At 37.7% G+C, this 13,476-nt stretch overlaps 1 protein-coding gene across 1 annotated transcript in view; it reads right to left on the bottom strand.

Annotated features, from left to right (window-relative positions):
* The window catches only part of COL25A1 (collagen type XXV alpha 1 chain), a 365,971-nt gene that overhangs the window by 139,904 nt on the left and 212,591 nt on the right, over positions 1 to 13,476 (bottom strand). Inside the window, exons 5-6 of the mRNA XM_080374081.1 lie at positions 12,658 to 12,702; positions 10,571 to 10,578 (exon numbers count right to left, since the gene is read on the bottom strand). Of these exons, the coding sequence (XP_080230207.1) occupies positions 10,571 to 10,578; positions 12,658 to 12,702 (53 nt within the window). The remainder of the gene's footprint in view (positions 1 to 10,570; positions 10,579 to 12,657; positions 12,703 to 13,476) is intronic.

Here is a 13,476-nt window from a genome sequence, read left to right as displayed (position 1 = left end):
CATAAAAGGGTTTAAAAAGGGAGAAAATGTGGAGAGGGAGAGGGAGCGGGAGAGGGAGAGGGAGAGGGAGAGGGGAGAAAAAAGTGTTATCAGACCAAGCAGATGATTGAAAGAGTGTAGTTGTAACATTATATTGGCTACCAAAAGATTTGAGGGACCTAGAAACTATATTGCTGGGTAAGGAATTGGAGCAAGTCACAGAGGAGGAAGAAAAGAGACTCACTCAAGAATGAATCAATACAATAAAGCAGCCATGAAGGGGAAAGCCTGGAGCCATATATTCACCAGCTAGATGGAGTGTCTAAAGGGAATTTTGTTTGCTCATAACCGGCTCAAGAGAGACTACTGAGAGGATGCTAGAAGAATCCTGTCATTTTAATTCAGATCCTCAGCAGCAATGTTGCTTCAGACTACTTCTGCAGTTCTTTCTTTTTTTTTGTAGGTGAAAAGACATATGCAAGTCCAACTTCCAAAAAAACTTCCGATAACTCTTTTTCTTTCATGGCAAATTCCATTTACGCATTTTTGAAATTTATGTGAAAAGAAGTAGAATTTCTTTTGTGTGTGTTTTTCTTTATTTGGTTGGGTTTGGTTTTGGGTTTTTTTGGTGGGTTTTTTTTGGGGGGAGGTGGTGGTTGTTTTTTTTTTACATTGGAGAACAAAAGCTCATCTCTGCAAAATCTTGCTGTTGAGTTGCTGCTCGTTTCACCCCCTCAAGCTATTTAGGAAAAACTACTAAGTTTCTCCATACTCGTACATCTGCTTTTTGAAGCTTGCCTATCCAGAAAGAAATTCAGAGATTTTTCTACTTTGATTCTGAAATCCCCTTTTAACTCTAAGTAGAGCTGGTGTGTCATTGCACAGTCAGAGAGTAAGTTTTCTGCCTTCAGAACTGCTGCACAAGCAGAAACAGGCAAACTCAACCGAGAAAACATTTAGCCAAAAAACCAAAAGTTATTGAAATCAAATCGACCTACAGTACAGAATGTGGGCTACCCCCAGAGCCAAGAAAACTTGCAAATGCAAATATTACATTTCTGTGCCATACTCTAACAAATCATACACTCCTCTCACTTGTTTTCTAATTTCAGTCAAATTATGCAAGTTAAATTGAAATTCACCAGAGCTGAACAGGTGAATCCAAAGACAAAATATAGTTCAGTGAAACAACTTTAAAAATACTCAAGCATTTACCAATCTCATTAGTTCGTTTAATCTCAAAATCTCTAGACTATTCTTGTAAGTTTTGGGGATCCACACATGAATACATCCAAATAAAACATACTCATTGCTTTCTTCTGACATAACTGGTTTTCAAGATTATAGAAAGAGTTTTGCAGTAGCTGGTGACAGCACGAAGAACAAAAGTGTGTTTCTTTGTATTCCCAGCTAGGGAGAAACAATATGCGTGTGATGGCAATACCAGATTACACTTTACATACTCTAAGGGCAGAGAACTAAAATGAGAGATCTCCTATCATATGCAGAGTAGATTTTAAAAAATCAGGGTAATTGATCCACACAGCTGGAAGTGGAAACACTGAGGTCACTTTCCCTTCGGAGATGGGCTAATCAGTCAGACTACCTGAAGGAAAACCACAGGCCTCACTCAAGAGTGTTCTGATTAAGAAAAGGAACCTCAGCTTGAACTTTCACAGTGACTGGGTATGCAAATACTACGTTATGCATGACAGAAGTTCCTGAACTGCCTGTCTGCTAACTCCTGGTGCTTTTGGAGCACTTCCTTTCAACCTTCACTCTCAGCTATAGAAAAATACTGTACCTTTGTTAACGTCACCCAGTGAAGCTAACTGCAAATGGCAAACTGAGATCGTTCCAACTGCTGGAGGCCAAAAACCTCAATATACATTCTAATACTACTGAACTAAAATATGAATTTGAATGTAAGCCTTAAACTCCAATACAGTGATGCAGGTTCCGATTCACAAAAAAATCTGTGTACCAGGAAATAAAGAACTTCCTTAGCACCCACAATTTGTCTCCTGATTTTTTCTTCGCATGGCTCCCAGTTCTACCTTGCCCTCTCATAGTAAGTACTACTTCTTTTGGGGATTGCTTCTCTGAGTAACTGCTGCTCAGCATGAAGAAAAGTAGAAGACTCTGCCCTTACCTTTGTTTATCTTAGTTGCAATTGATCTGGTAAAACAAGGAACTGTTACAGAAAGAATAGTGTGACTTTTAAAAATTTTCAATTTTTTTCTGGCATTACTTCACTTGCTAAGAATTCCAGCCTTCCAAACTGAAGCAAACAGCAGTTTATTTTGGTAAGAATATTATGTAGCAGCAAGAAACTGATTTCTACATTAAAGACTTAATAGTCTTTTCAACTGATGAGTGCTCATGTGCATGATTGTTTTTCCATTATGCTCCTTTTGTGAAGCAAAGCAGCAAAGGGTTAAATTCCTCTAGTTTATACTGGAAATAGCTACTGTGAACATGTATAAAATAATCCAAAAAGAATTCTTAACTCAGTGGTCCTCTGATAGATTATCAGCACTATGCAGATCTCAGTATTTGCAAAACCAATAAATGTTAATTGTTTTACCTTAAGCCAGAGAGAGGAGAAAAAAGAAAAAAAAAAAAAAAGAACAAAATAACCTTTTTCTAAGGATGATTTATGATCTGTATCCTACACAGTCATGGAAACAAACTTGCAACTGACATTCCACACTGCTTGTATAAATCCTTCCTACCAGACAAGTACGTTTGCTTTCAGAAAATGCTTTAACTAATCCTGATTTTAATATGCACACATGTAGCTGAGAATACAAAAAACAAGGGCAGTCCAAACAACACCCTAGTATTTTCCTTGTGATGCAAAAGGCAAGATGCACACTAAATGTGCCCATCCCAAAGATCCCAAGGAATGGAGACAAAGTACGTTAGGGCTTTGTTCTACCAGCTAACTTCTCACATTAAGAAAGAAACCCAAAGCATATCGTTGAGAACATTATTAGCTTGAACAAGCACTAGCCAAATCATTTCTGGTGTAATTACGGGATGATGCTAAGCAGTGTGGGGCCCACCACAGGTGTATGAAAGAACTTTTTGATTCCCAGTAGGGGAAAAGTTCCTCATTCAGCTTTATAAGAACACCCTGTTCAGGTGCCCGCCTGCTCCAGATGTTCCCCTCCTCATATTGCCTGTCTTATAAATGGGAACCGAATGCTGACCACACGGGAAAGCAGGCGTGCTGCAACCTTCAGAAAACACTTCTATTTTGCACTTTCTGGAAATCACAGAATCCAACCACCTAGTCCAGTGATTTAGGAATAAGTTTCTTTAATGAAATATTATAGCCCTTGACCTCAGCTAGGATTAACAATGCACTTAAACTCCCACATAGGAATATTCATCTGGGAGCTGTATGGCTAGTAAAGTTTTACATATCTTTCAGCTATATCACAAGTCCAAATGAAAAATCCAGCATGAAAGAAAATGACGCATCATGTTGGCAACCCTCCTTCAAGGTGAAGGAACCGATGACTTAAGAATTCTTATAGGATGGTTTGGAATTTCCTTTGCTGTTTGTGACAGATATAAGTAGTAATTAAATACCAGATTTCTACTGTAAGTGATTTAACATTTTCTTTGAATCTCAAATTATTTTGTGAGAAAGTTACAGTTCAGGCAAATTGTAAGAGGCATTTTTTAACTATCACTGGTTACTCGCTCTACAACCATGTGCAATTGCCAAATACAAAATGAGAATTGAGTCCTAGAATTACAGCTTCTTTGGAACACAAAATTTTGCTCCAAGGTAGTTTGTTTCATAAATAAAGCTATTTCTGTTACACCAGAGAGTTGCATCGTGCGTTGTGAGGAAATGACTGGGAAATTTCAAGTGGCATGCCCAACAAAAGGCAAGTATGAATGACCTTAGGTACAGTTCAAGCATTAGTTATGCCTGCCAAAGCATAAACATGAAAATCATAACTACAGCCTTCTGCATGCCACCTGCTTAGCTGCAAAGCTGAACTCAACAGAGAGCCTAGAGTGACCAGAAATTTATGTACACTGTCAAATAAATGACAAATCAGCTTAATTTCTTTCACTACCTATACATGCTTTATTAGGAAACAGAAGAGGGTCATATTTAAAGCTGCAAGGGAGAATACAGAAAACAAGACATTTAATTGTTAAATTACATCTACCCTATCTGTATGCCATCAGCCACAGTTCTGTATTTCTCTGATCGATATATGGGTTGTATGATTTTGAACTGACAGCAGCTGTGAATCTAAACTACAGTGATCCTCACTAACCCCAGTATCCTCGCATTATGTGCTTGGTTTGCATCACATGCTGACATGTAGAAAATGTCATGTGGAGATGTGGATTTTACAACACAGGTGTCCTCTGTTTACGCATCTGAGATGGAAACTGCTACTTTAAAGAGGGTCTTGGTGGATCCAGCGTATGGTAACAATTGTCTGTATTACTAATGGCACAGTGAGGTTATCTATTATAATGCTGTTTTATTATTCCATTAATTTTCTTATCTTTATTTGTAATTCTATGTATAAAATGGACTGAAACATTTTAGAACCAGAACATACTAGTAGGCAGGCATTTATTGCAGCACAAATAATTTTCTTAAATCACCATGTGAAGTTTCTATTTTTGCTTATCTAAGGCAATTTCTTTTTATAATTGCAAGAGAGGAAAAGGGTAAAAATATCTTGTTATATTGCTGGCTTTTGCAGATGAGGCAGTTGTTACTTCACTATCACAGTCACAGATACAGAATATTCATAACCATGTACTCATATGATCACCTGCAGCAGTCATAATCCTCTACAGCTCCTAAGTGTCTTGTAAATACATCAGGTGCTCTGCAAACTGACACCATGGAGAGATGTAGGAGAAATGTCCCCAATCCACTCTTCTATGAAGCAATCTTATGTGAGCATCTTCATATTCTGACACTTTATTCTGAAAATAGTGCAGCTTTACACCAGACATGCAACAATTTCCAGGATGACTTACTTGGATGTTGAGCTTGATCTTTAACTCAACTTGGGAAAAGGAGTAGGAAAAATTTTCTCAGTCTGCCTCAGTTTTTCAATGGAAAACAGTAAATAACTCCTACCCATTCAACCAGTTTATAAGATTCTTTTTCCCCTGAAAAGCACTACACGGTTTGTGTATTTGGCTTCCTCGCTGCATTCAGAAGCCGCTGGATTTTTTTAGTGCTGAGGTTTTTTTGTTGGGTTTTTTTTTTCCAAGTTCTAGCATTATTTCTGAAGTGACATCGTCATATAAACCCCCTGAAACAAACGCCTGTGTTCTCATTCTCTAATGTTTGTGCACTCTTGTTCTCTTTCATTTAAGAACAAGTGATAGCCTATTTCAATTTTAAACTCAAGCTGCAAGACTTACAACTCTGAATTTGGTCACTGTCTGTTATGCAAATGTTAATGAGGGAAAAAAGCTGAACCAATGCATGCTTTTTATAGTATTCACGGTGCCTTACATATTAAACAGTTAATCATGGTCTTACAAATCCCTTAACTGTGGTACTCATTAGCAGTAAGTCCAGCTTATTTTCTTGAGTTTTGATACCATATCTTCCTAGAAACTTCTATTGCTCACCGTAATTCCTCTTACTGTTCTTATTTCTTAAGTTACCTTTAAAATTAGAATGAACACAGACAATGAAAACTTGAGTCTTGGAGAAAACAGCCACTTGCTTTTGTGAGATCACAATGCTATGTTTTGGCCTATCAAGGAGAGAGCTTTTTTAGGTTATATGTGGCAGATATACTTCACTATCCTAACAGAATATCCTATAAAATCCAGTAAAGATTAAAGCAATAAGGGTTCTACTGGAGTTAAATAGGACCCTAGAGAAATAACTTTAAACATTAATAGCCTTTTCATAGAGCTCTACAGGGCTGTATAAGTACTTTTAAAGTGCATTGAACTCGCTGTTACATATTTCCCACTCAAAGCATGAGGATATGGCTGTAACTGAAAGATCGACACAGCCAGCCAAGCGATGCCTTTGAAGAACCAAAGCCAAGTTCTATTCCCAGTCATTTTCAGGCAGGCAGAAGTGTTCAATCAGTGGCTAGCACTACTGAAGGCACAGCACACCTTTGCCTGTGCACACACAGATGCCTGTACACATGCACAGAAATGCATTCAGACTAAAGTTTGCCCATACCAATGCCACTAATTAGACCCAGCAGTTTCAATAACATGGTTTCCAAGATCTGTCTTCCGATCCCACGACAAATCTCTTCAAGAAAGCAGCTGGACCAAGACAAAGACCTGGGCTTTCAGGCTCTAAATATTATATATAAAAAAATATAATGTGAAAATTACATTTTCAAACTGTCTCCATGAAGCCTGCAAAACATGCACGAGTCCATCACTGATACATACATTCACTCATTTTCTCAGTTTATACTTTAGGCCAAGAAGTCAAGCCTGTGAGGCTTTTGTACTTTGCACAGTGTAAACTTTATGAGCATTAAGCCCATTAACTGGAATGAAGAACACCAAAGATATTTAATTTCCACAGAAGCCATCACCTAAGAGCCTAAGGGCTTGTTTGTTGTCACTGTGGACCTTCTTTCTTTTAAATCCCTACCTTTGTATACTGAGTTTACAGCTGGATGATGACCAAAAGAGGTATTTTTAGCAAGCTTTTCACTCCATCTTCTCCTCCACACACTTGTGCACCCACCTACACAGATTAAGCTCTCTGAGTAAAATTGGGGTATGCATTCTGAAACCAAATATTATTTTCAGTATATCCAAGCAGGTTTCTTGATGCTGATGATTGATTCCTCACCAGGTGATTTTCAGCTACTTGTAATAGTAAAAATAGACATTAGATGATGTGTCATTGGTAACATTTCTCAGCTAAGGAAGATGCCCAGAGAAAAGCATTGAAATGGGTTGCATAAAAAGAAGCATGGTCAAGTAGGTCAAGGGAGATGATTCTGACCCTGCACTCCACTCACAAGACCCCATCTGGAGTACTGTGCCCAGTTCTGGGGTCTCCAGCACAAGGCAGATGTGGACCTGTTAGAGCATGTCCAGAGGAGGATCATAAAAACCATCAGAGGGATGGAATACTTCTCCTATGAAGGAGGGCTGAGAGAGTTCAGCCTGGAGATGAGAAGGCCCTGGGGAGCCATTTTTGAGACCTTTCAATATATAAAGAGGGCTTATAAGAAAGGTGAAGATATATATATTTTATTTTGCCAAGGCCACAGGACAAGGGGCAATGATTTTAAACTAAAAAAGGATAGTTTAGATCAGACATAAGGAAGAAAGTTTTTATGATGAGGGTGATGAGGCACTAGAATAGGTTGCCCAGAGAATCCCCATTCCTGGAGGTGTTCAGGGTCAGGTTGGACGGGGCTTTGAGCAACCTGGTCTAATGAAAGATGTCCCTGCCCGTAGCAGTGGGTTGGACTAGATGATCTGTAAATGTCCTTTCCAACCCAAACCATTCTGAGATTCTATGATTCTATGAAATTGCCCTCTACCTGCAAGTGTTCAAGGTACCCAATTCATATTTATGAATAGAAACATTTTTAAAAGCCACAGAAAAATTAAGCATCTTTTGTCTGAAATATATAGGCAAATCAGTATAGGAGGGCCCACTGAGCTATACTATTCTAGTGCTTCAAGTAAGGTCATTATCATACTTTAACAGTCATTATGTTGTACGACATATTGTCTCTGAAATACATCCACTAACACATTTTGTCATTTGGTTTCTAATACACATGTGACGGTAGGCGTATGCTTTTTTCCCTGAGTGGGACACTGTAGTCAGCTCGCCTGACCACTTGAAAGAAATAGGTTATTAATAGATTTTAGAAAGATGCATTATTTCATATTTTATTTTTTCAGGCAATAAATCCTAAAGGTATGAATGAAACTGACAGAAAAATGAATTGCATCTCCATTATCAGAAATTACTCTGCAAAAGACAATGCAGCCAACTCCTAGGACCTCTGTAATAGCATTTTACTTTGCTCAAAATGCATTGAATGAAGCAGTCAAGAGAAAAAGGACAGAGTAAAAAGAAAGGACTTAGAGGTTCCATATGTCAATTGTGCAGCTTTCTAATATGGAAAATTGAGATGCAGTAGCTTGCTAAAGATTTTTTTTTAAAAAATTAAAGTAAAAAAATTATTTTTGTATGCAAGAATGCAGAAACTCAACACAAAATATGTAAACTGTCCAATAATCAGTGCATTGCATTTATGCATTGTAAACAGGTTCTTATTCAAAACTTCTAAAAGGTTTTTCATTTTGTTTTGAAAGGAAAGTCCTATATTTTCTAGGCATCTGAGAAACAGAAAAAAGGTCTTTTTGACAGTAATAAAAAACCCCACCAAAATACAACATGATTTTAAAGTAATATACGCTATCATAAATATATGATGCATTACCGGATAGCCATTTCGCCCTGGTAGACCCTGGTTGAATGAGATGAAATGGTATGACACACATTAACAACACAGTCATGACATATGACATAACAAACATGCAGAGTACATTACTGGTAAATTATAATTTGCACATTGTTTAATTTTTATATATGACAATATTACAAACCAATAAATATCAAATAGGTACTACACAGTGAAGAAATAAGGCTTTCACAGTGAAAGTTGTATGTTTTAACTTAAATAAACCCTCTAACTGCAAGGCTACTGGCTACTTTGATGCTCACTGAAACTCCTTTCTACTATGAAGAGAATCGTCCATGCAGACTGAAGGGTAATATGTGGTTAAAAGAAAAAAAAAAAAGTTTAGCGCTTAGGCAGTAAAGAATTAGATACATAAGCTACAACTACAACATAGGTACCAAAGAAGAAATTTGAGAATGGTATAAGAGATCATTAAAAACAATTTGAAAAAACTCAGCCTTTGACTGTTATTGTATGTGACAGCCAGTAGTCATGTACAAGGAAAATAAACAGCACTGCAGCAGCCTTTGAAAATACAACACTGCATGGAATTAGGTGTATGTTATGTGGAATATACAAATACTTGCTATTTTAAATAAAACAAATACCACAATCTCCCAGGTGAAAACAATAATTAAGTTCACAACAGTTTCCCCTAGCCAGACTGTGTCTATGAAAATAAAAAAGTGTATTAGGAACAGAAATTATATTTTTAAATGCCTTGTAGCAACTTAAACCCTTACTGCCTGTCAGCCAAGATGAAATCTTGTAAGTTTTGAGAATGAAACTTGGAATTTTAAGTCAGATACTTCTTAAAATTATTACATTTTGGGAGCTATTTTAGGTTTGTGTTAATATTGGTACAGTTAAGTCTTTTTCTGTTTTTTAAATGGACCTATACAAAAACAGTGGGGAGCTGAAGCCAAAGACATTCATAACGAGGCACACAGTGAACTCTTGCCACGTTGTCTTGCTACAGGAAAATGGTTTGTATCATGATTTATGGTTGCTCTTTGTGTTTCATGGGAAGACGGCAAAAGAAATTGGGGAAGCCAGTGTTTCTTTCAAATACACAGCAGCATTATGCATTAAGCCTGGCTTTTCATTGATGGCTTGTCAAACGAATTTGCCACTATGAACTGCTGAGCACATGCTCAAAATCTTTCAAGCGTAAGTAGTATCACTGCTCAGTATACACAGTTTACGGGAAATCATTAGGTCACAGAAGAACCTCAACATATTAATTCATGGTTCTCAAACATGCACATAGCATAGAACAGACAGATAATCTGGTCCTGAAAGTATTGTGGAAATACAATACCTATCAGAGAAAAAAACCATAGAAGTTTGCAAACACTGTAAAAGAAATAGTTTTAATGGTCACACTTTTACACCATCTGGTGCATGTGGATGACATGAAAAATACAGATATCTGAGATATATGTGTTCAATTCTGTTCTTCAAGTTAGACTTTTGACCTACCCTGGGAACATACAACACAGAAAACAAAACCCAGCCAAACAAAAACCCCAAAACAACCATAAAACCACAGAAGACAGAAACTGTTTTCTTACCAACAGGATTAGCACAAGATCCAGCCAACTTTCTAAACTGACAAGTATCATTTAATACTCATTTTACACAAGCACTTCCTGGCTTCAGTTGCAATTACACTGCAATGTGCTGGAGAGGCTGCATACCTCCAAGGGACAAGGAGCCTGCACCCCAAGACTTTGTGATAACCACAGAAGAATTTACTAGCCAGCAAAAGTGACTCAGTCTGGCATATTCACACATTTTTACACTGCAGTAAAATATCTGTTATCAAGTCATAAGCAAAACGAGCGTAACATACTTACGTGGAATTGTGATCCAAACTGCCATCTGAGTGCTGAATATAAAGCCTTACAATTTTAAGACTTTTTTCTTAAGGAACTTTCCAATTAAATTATTCAGCTCCAAGATAATTAGTGTTTACACTGTGTAAGTATAAATATCAAAAGTCCCTCTTGATGACATTAGATCATTTTATCACGGTGGTAACTTAACAGGATCTAACAGATTTCTCCCTGATTCTGGAAGAACCAACAATGTATCACTGTACTTACAGGAGGTCCTGTGGGGTGGGGGAGAGGAAAAGAGGGTAAAACAAAAGAGAAAAAAGAATATGTAAGTTTATGCAGTTATTAAAGGAAGACACACATGTACGAAGCCAAGCACAAGGCCTCAGGATTTTAAGTGAGCAACACTGCTGATACACTGTACACATTTTCCCATTCAAGTACTTTTTAACTTTGGCTGTGCTTTGCAACTTGTAAATATGACGAATGGCTGAATGCATGCACTTACCTTATCAATTCTTCAATTACAGTCATGCAATCTTATGCAAATTGCTTCTCCATCCATTTCCATGCAATTTCATGCCAGTCCAAAAATACCAGTCATTGACTACAATTCATGTTGCCATACTCCACATAAAGCATATGTACCCACCCCACCAGTTAGCCACACAGTTGGCATTCGATCACAGCTTGGCTGCAAAATTGCATAAAGTACCCTTGGCATTTAACCTGGGCATCTTGTCAAGACATACGTGCACCAGCATCTTCCAGCCTTCCAACTTTGCCTATGAGGGAAGGTTTCAGTGGCCACCTGACAGAGCTGAACTTTCTTTTCATCACCTTCCTTTCTCAAGGCACACATATAAAATGCTCCCTATTAAAATGTCACACTTCATGAAGTGATATTTGCACATTTTTTCAATTATTTAGATTCAAAGACTTTTGTGTAGCAGTTCTTGGAAACATTATCAAAGGGCCACAAATCAAATCTACAATTTCAGTCTTATTAAGTTGAGCAGCTGCAGCTCCCAAATCAATGGCATTTCATTAAGCTTTTATGCCTCTCTCTAATTTCTGAGTCAAGTGAAATGCAAAAGGAGTATAAAACAGCAGCAGCTGTACTTTGAGATTGCTTTTAATATTGACAGCCCTTTGCTTTTAACAATGCGATTTTATTGTCCAGTAACTAAGGTAATTTCTTTATCCTGGTAAACATTCTTAAACAGCGTTTTAAGGTGCAGGTCTGCTTTTAAATGAGAGAGAACAATTTCCTTTATTAATAGTTTAATATGTGTTTATTTGAGATGTAAAATGAATCCACACCATCCGGCAATGTAATTGCGAGGATCATTTGTAAGACAATCTTCAACCACAGAATTTCCTTCTGTACCATAGCATTTTTATCTGAAGTAAATACTAAGCCAATACTGAATGGAAACACCAAGGTGATTTGCGTTAACCTTTGGCAGGGTTTGGCTTCAATTTTGTGATGCAGAAAAATAAGGACATAGATTTCAGGAACCAGATAAACGATCATTTACAGAGATAAGAAAGGCTACAGAAGATCTACAGAAATCAAGCTGATTGGAAGATTGTCCTAGCTGGCAGATCAGATGAGACAGTCAAGGAGAACAGAAATGCTCATTTTGTCCTGCATCATCTCCAGAAAGTTCACCGTTACGAAAAACTCAACATGGCAAGCTAATCAACAGTTCAATTCCCATGAAGGTCAGCAGGAAGAGATACTCAGCATCTCACACCATTGTCGCAAGTGAAATTTCAAGCTTTGCACCAACAGCGTGATTCTCTCAACAGCAGTCTCCCTGGTACAGGGTAACAAACCGACAAATGTTTTTCTTATTTTTGTAAGAACTTAATTGCTATTCATTTCTAGTAAACAAAATTTCTCTCATACATAGTCTACTTACCACATTATTTCCCTGAATATCTACACTCTTAACATAAGTAATTTTATTTCCTCCTTTATTTCCTTATAAAACTGTTCACCTCAAACCAGGGGGGCCTGATGCAATGCCGACTTATAGTACTCCAACTACTGACTTACACGGAGTTATTCTAACACCAGAATGGTTTGACAATTACCAATGTGTTACCAATGGTACCATGTCAAGCATTATGAAGTGTGCCTACAAATTAACGATGCCCAAGACTAGAAAACTCTGGAAGGCCACCAGGTAATATGCCAAGGGTCACAAGTTTTTACCAGAGGACTTTCAGAACTCTCTTTCAGAGCACACAAGCAATAAAACTGAAAATGAAGACATGCTGGGTATGCATCCTCCCAAAAACACAGACATCCAGTAACAATGGATTTTATGAAATTGGAAACTTACCAGTCTCTCCTCTTCTGCCCCGCTTACCTCTTTTTCCTGGAGGACCTGAAAAGAAGATGGTGGGTTGTAACTTTTTTTTTCTTGAAATTTTGTGTAGAATATCATTTGTGTTTGGATGTAAAGGGATTAAACAGATGCATTACATGAAGTCCAGAGACTTTGGCTGAGCAGGGGTAAAAGATAACCAGAATAAGATTTAGGAAGCTGGAGATAAAACTGACAGCTACATTACCCACTACAGGCTAGGAGAAACTTGAGAGGTCATTCAGTTCATCCCTCTTTCTCAAGGAAATAGTTTACCACATCTAAATTATTACTGCAACTTCCACAGGCATTTTTACCCCAGTATTTCACTGTTCTGACAAGTGGAACATTTTTCTTTATTTTCCAGCTTGCTGCACTGAAGCCCATCAATTCTCGTGCTTTCCACCACCAATCCCAGAGAAGAAATTGCTCCTTTTCTTCTCTCAAGAAAAGGTCTTTGTATTCCTCAAAATTGCTGCACCATTCCTTCAATCTTCTTAAGCCAAACTTAGCATAAGGCATTAAACTTCATTCAGTTATTCCTGTATTAAGCCCAAAGATTAATATTTATTTATGAGAGCATATCCTCTGGAAAATGCATACAGCCTTCATCTGAAAACATCCAAGAGATGATGAAACCACCACCTGGCTCGCCATCCCCCAAACACTAACAACAGCGTATGGATTGTTGGACACTAAGGTTCTTTGCATCCAGTTTGTACCTGGTAGCCATAACACAACAGCTTAGTCCCTGCATGCCTTTTGCTAAGGAAACCTTTACTGCTCATTGTCCTT

This window comes from Falco punctatus (assembly GCF_963210335.1).
Source record: "Falco punctatus genome assembly, chromosome: 1".
Lineage (NCBI taxonomy): Eukaryota > Metazoa > Chordata > Aves > Falconiformes > Falconidae > Falco > Falco punctatus.
This window is presented reverse-complemented; position numbering and strand designations above follow the sequence as displayed.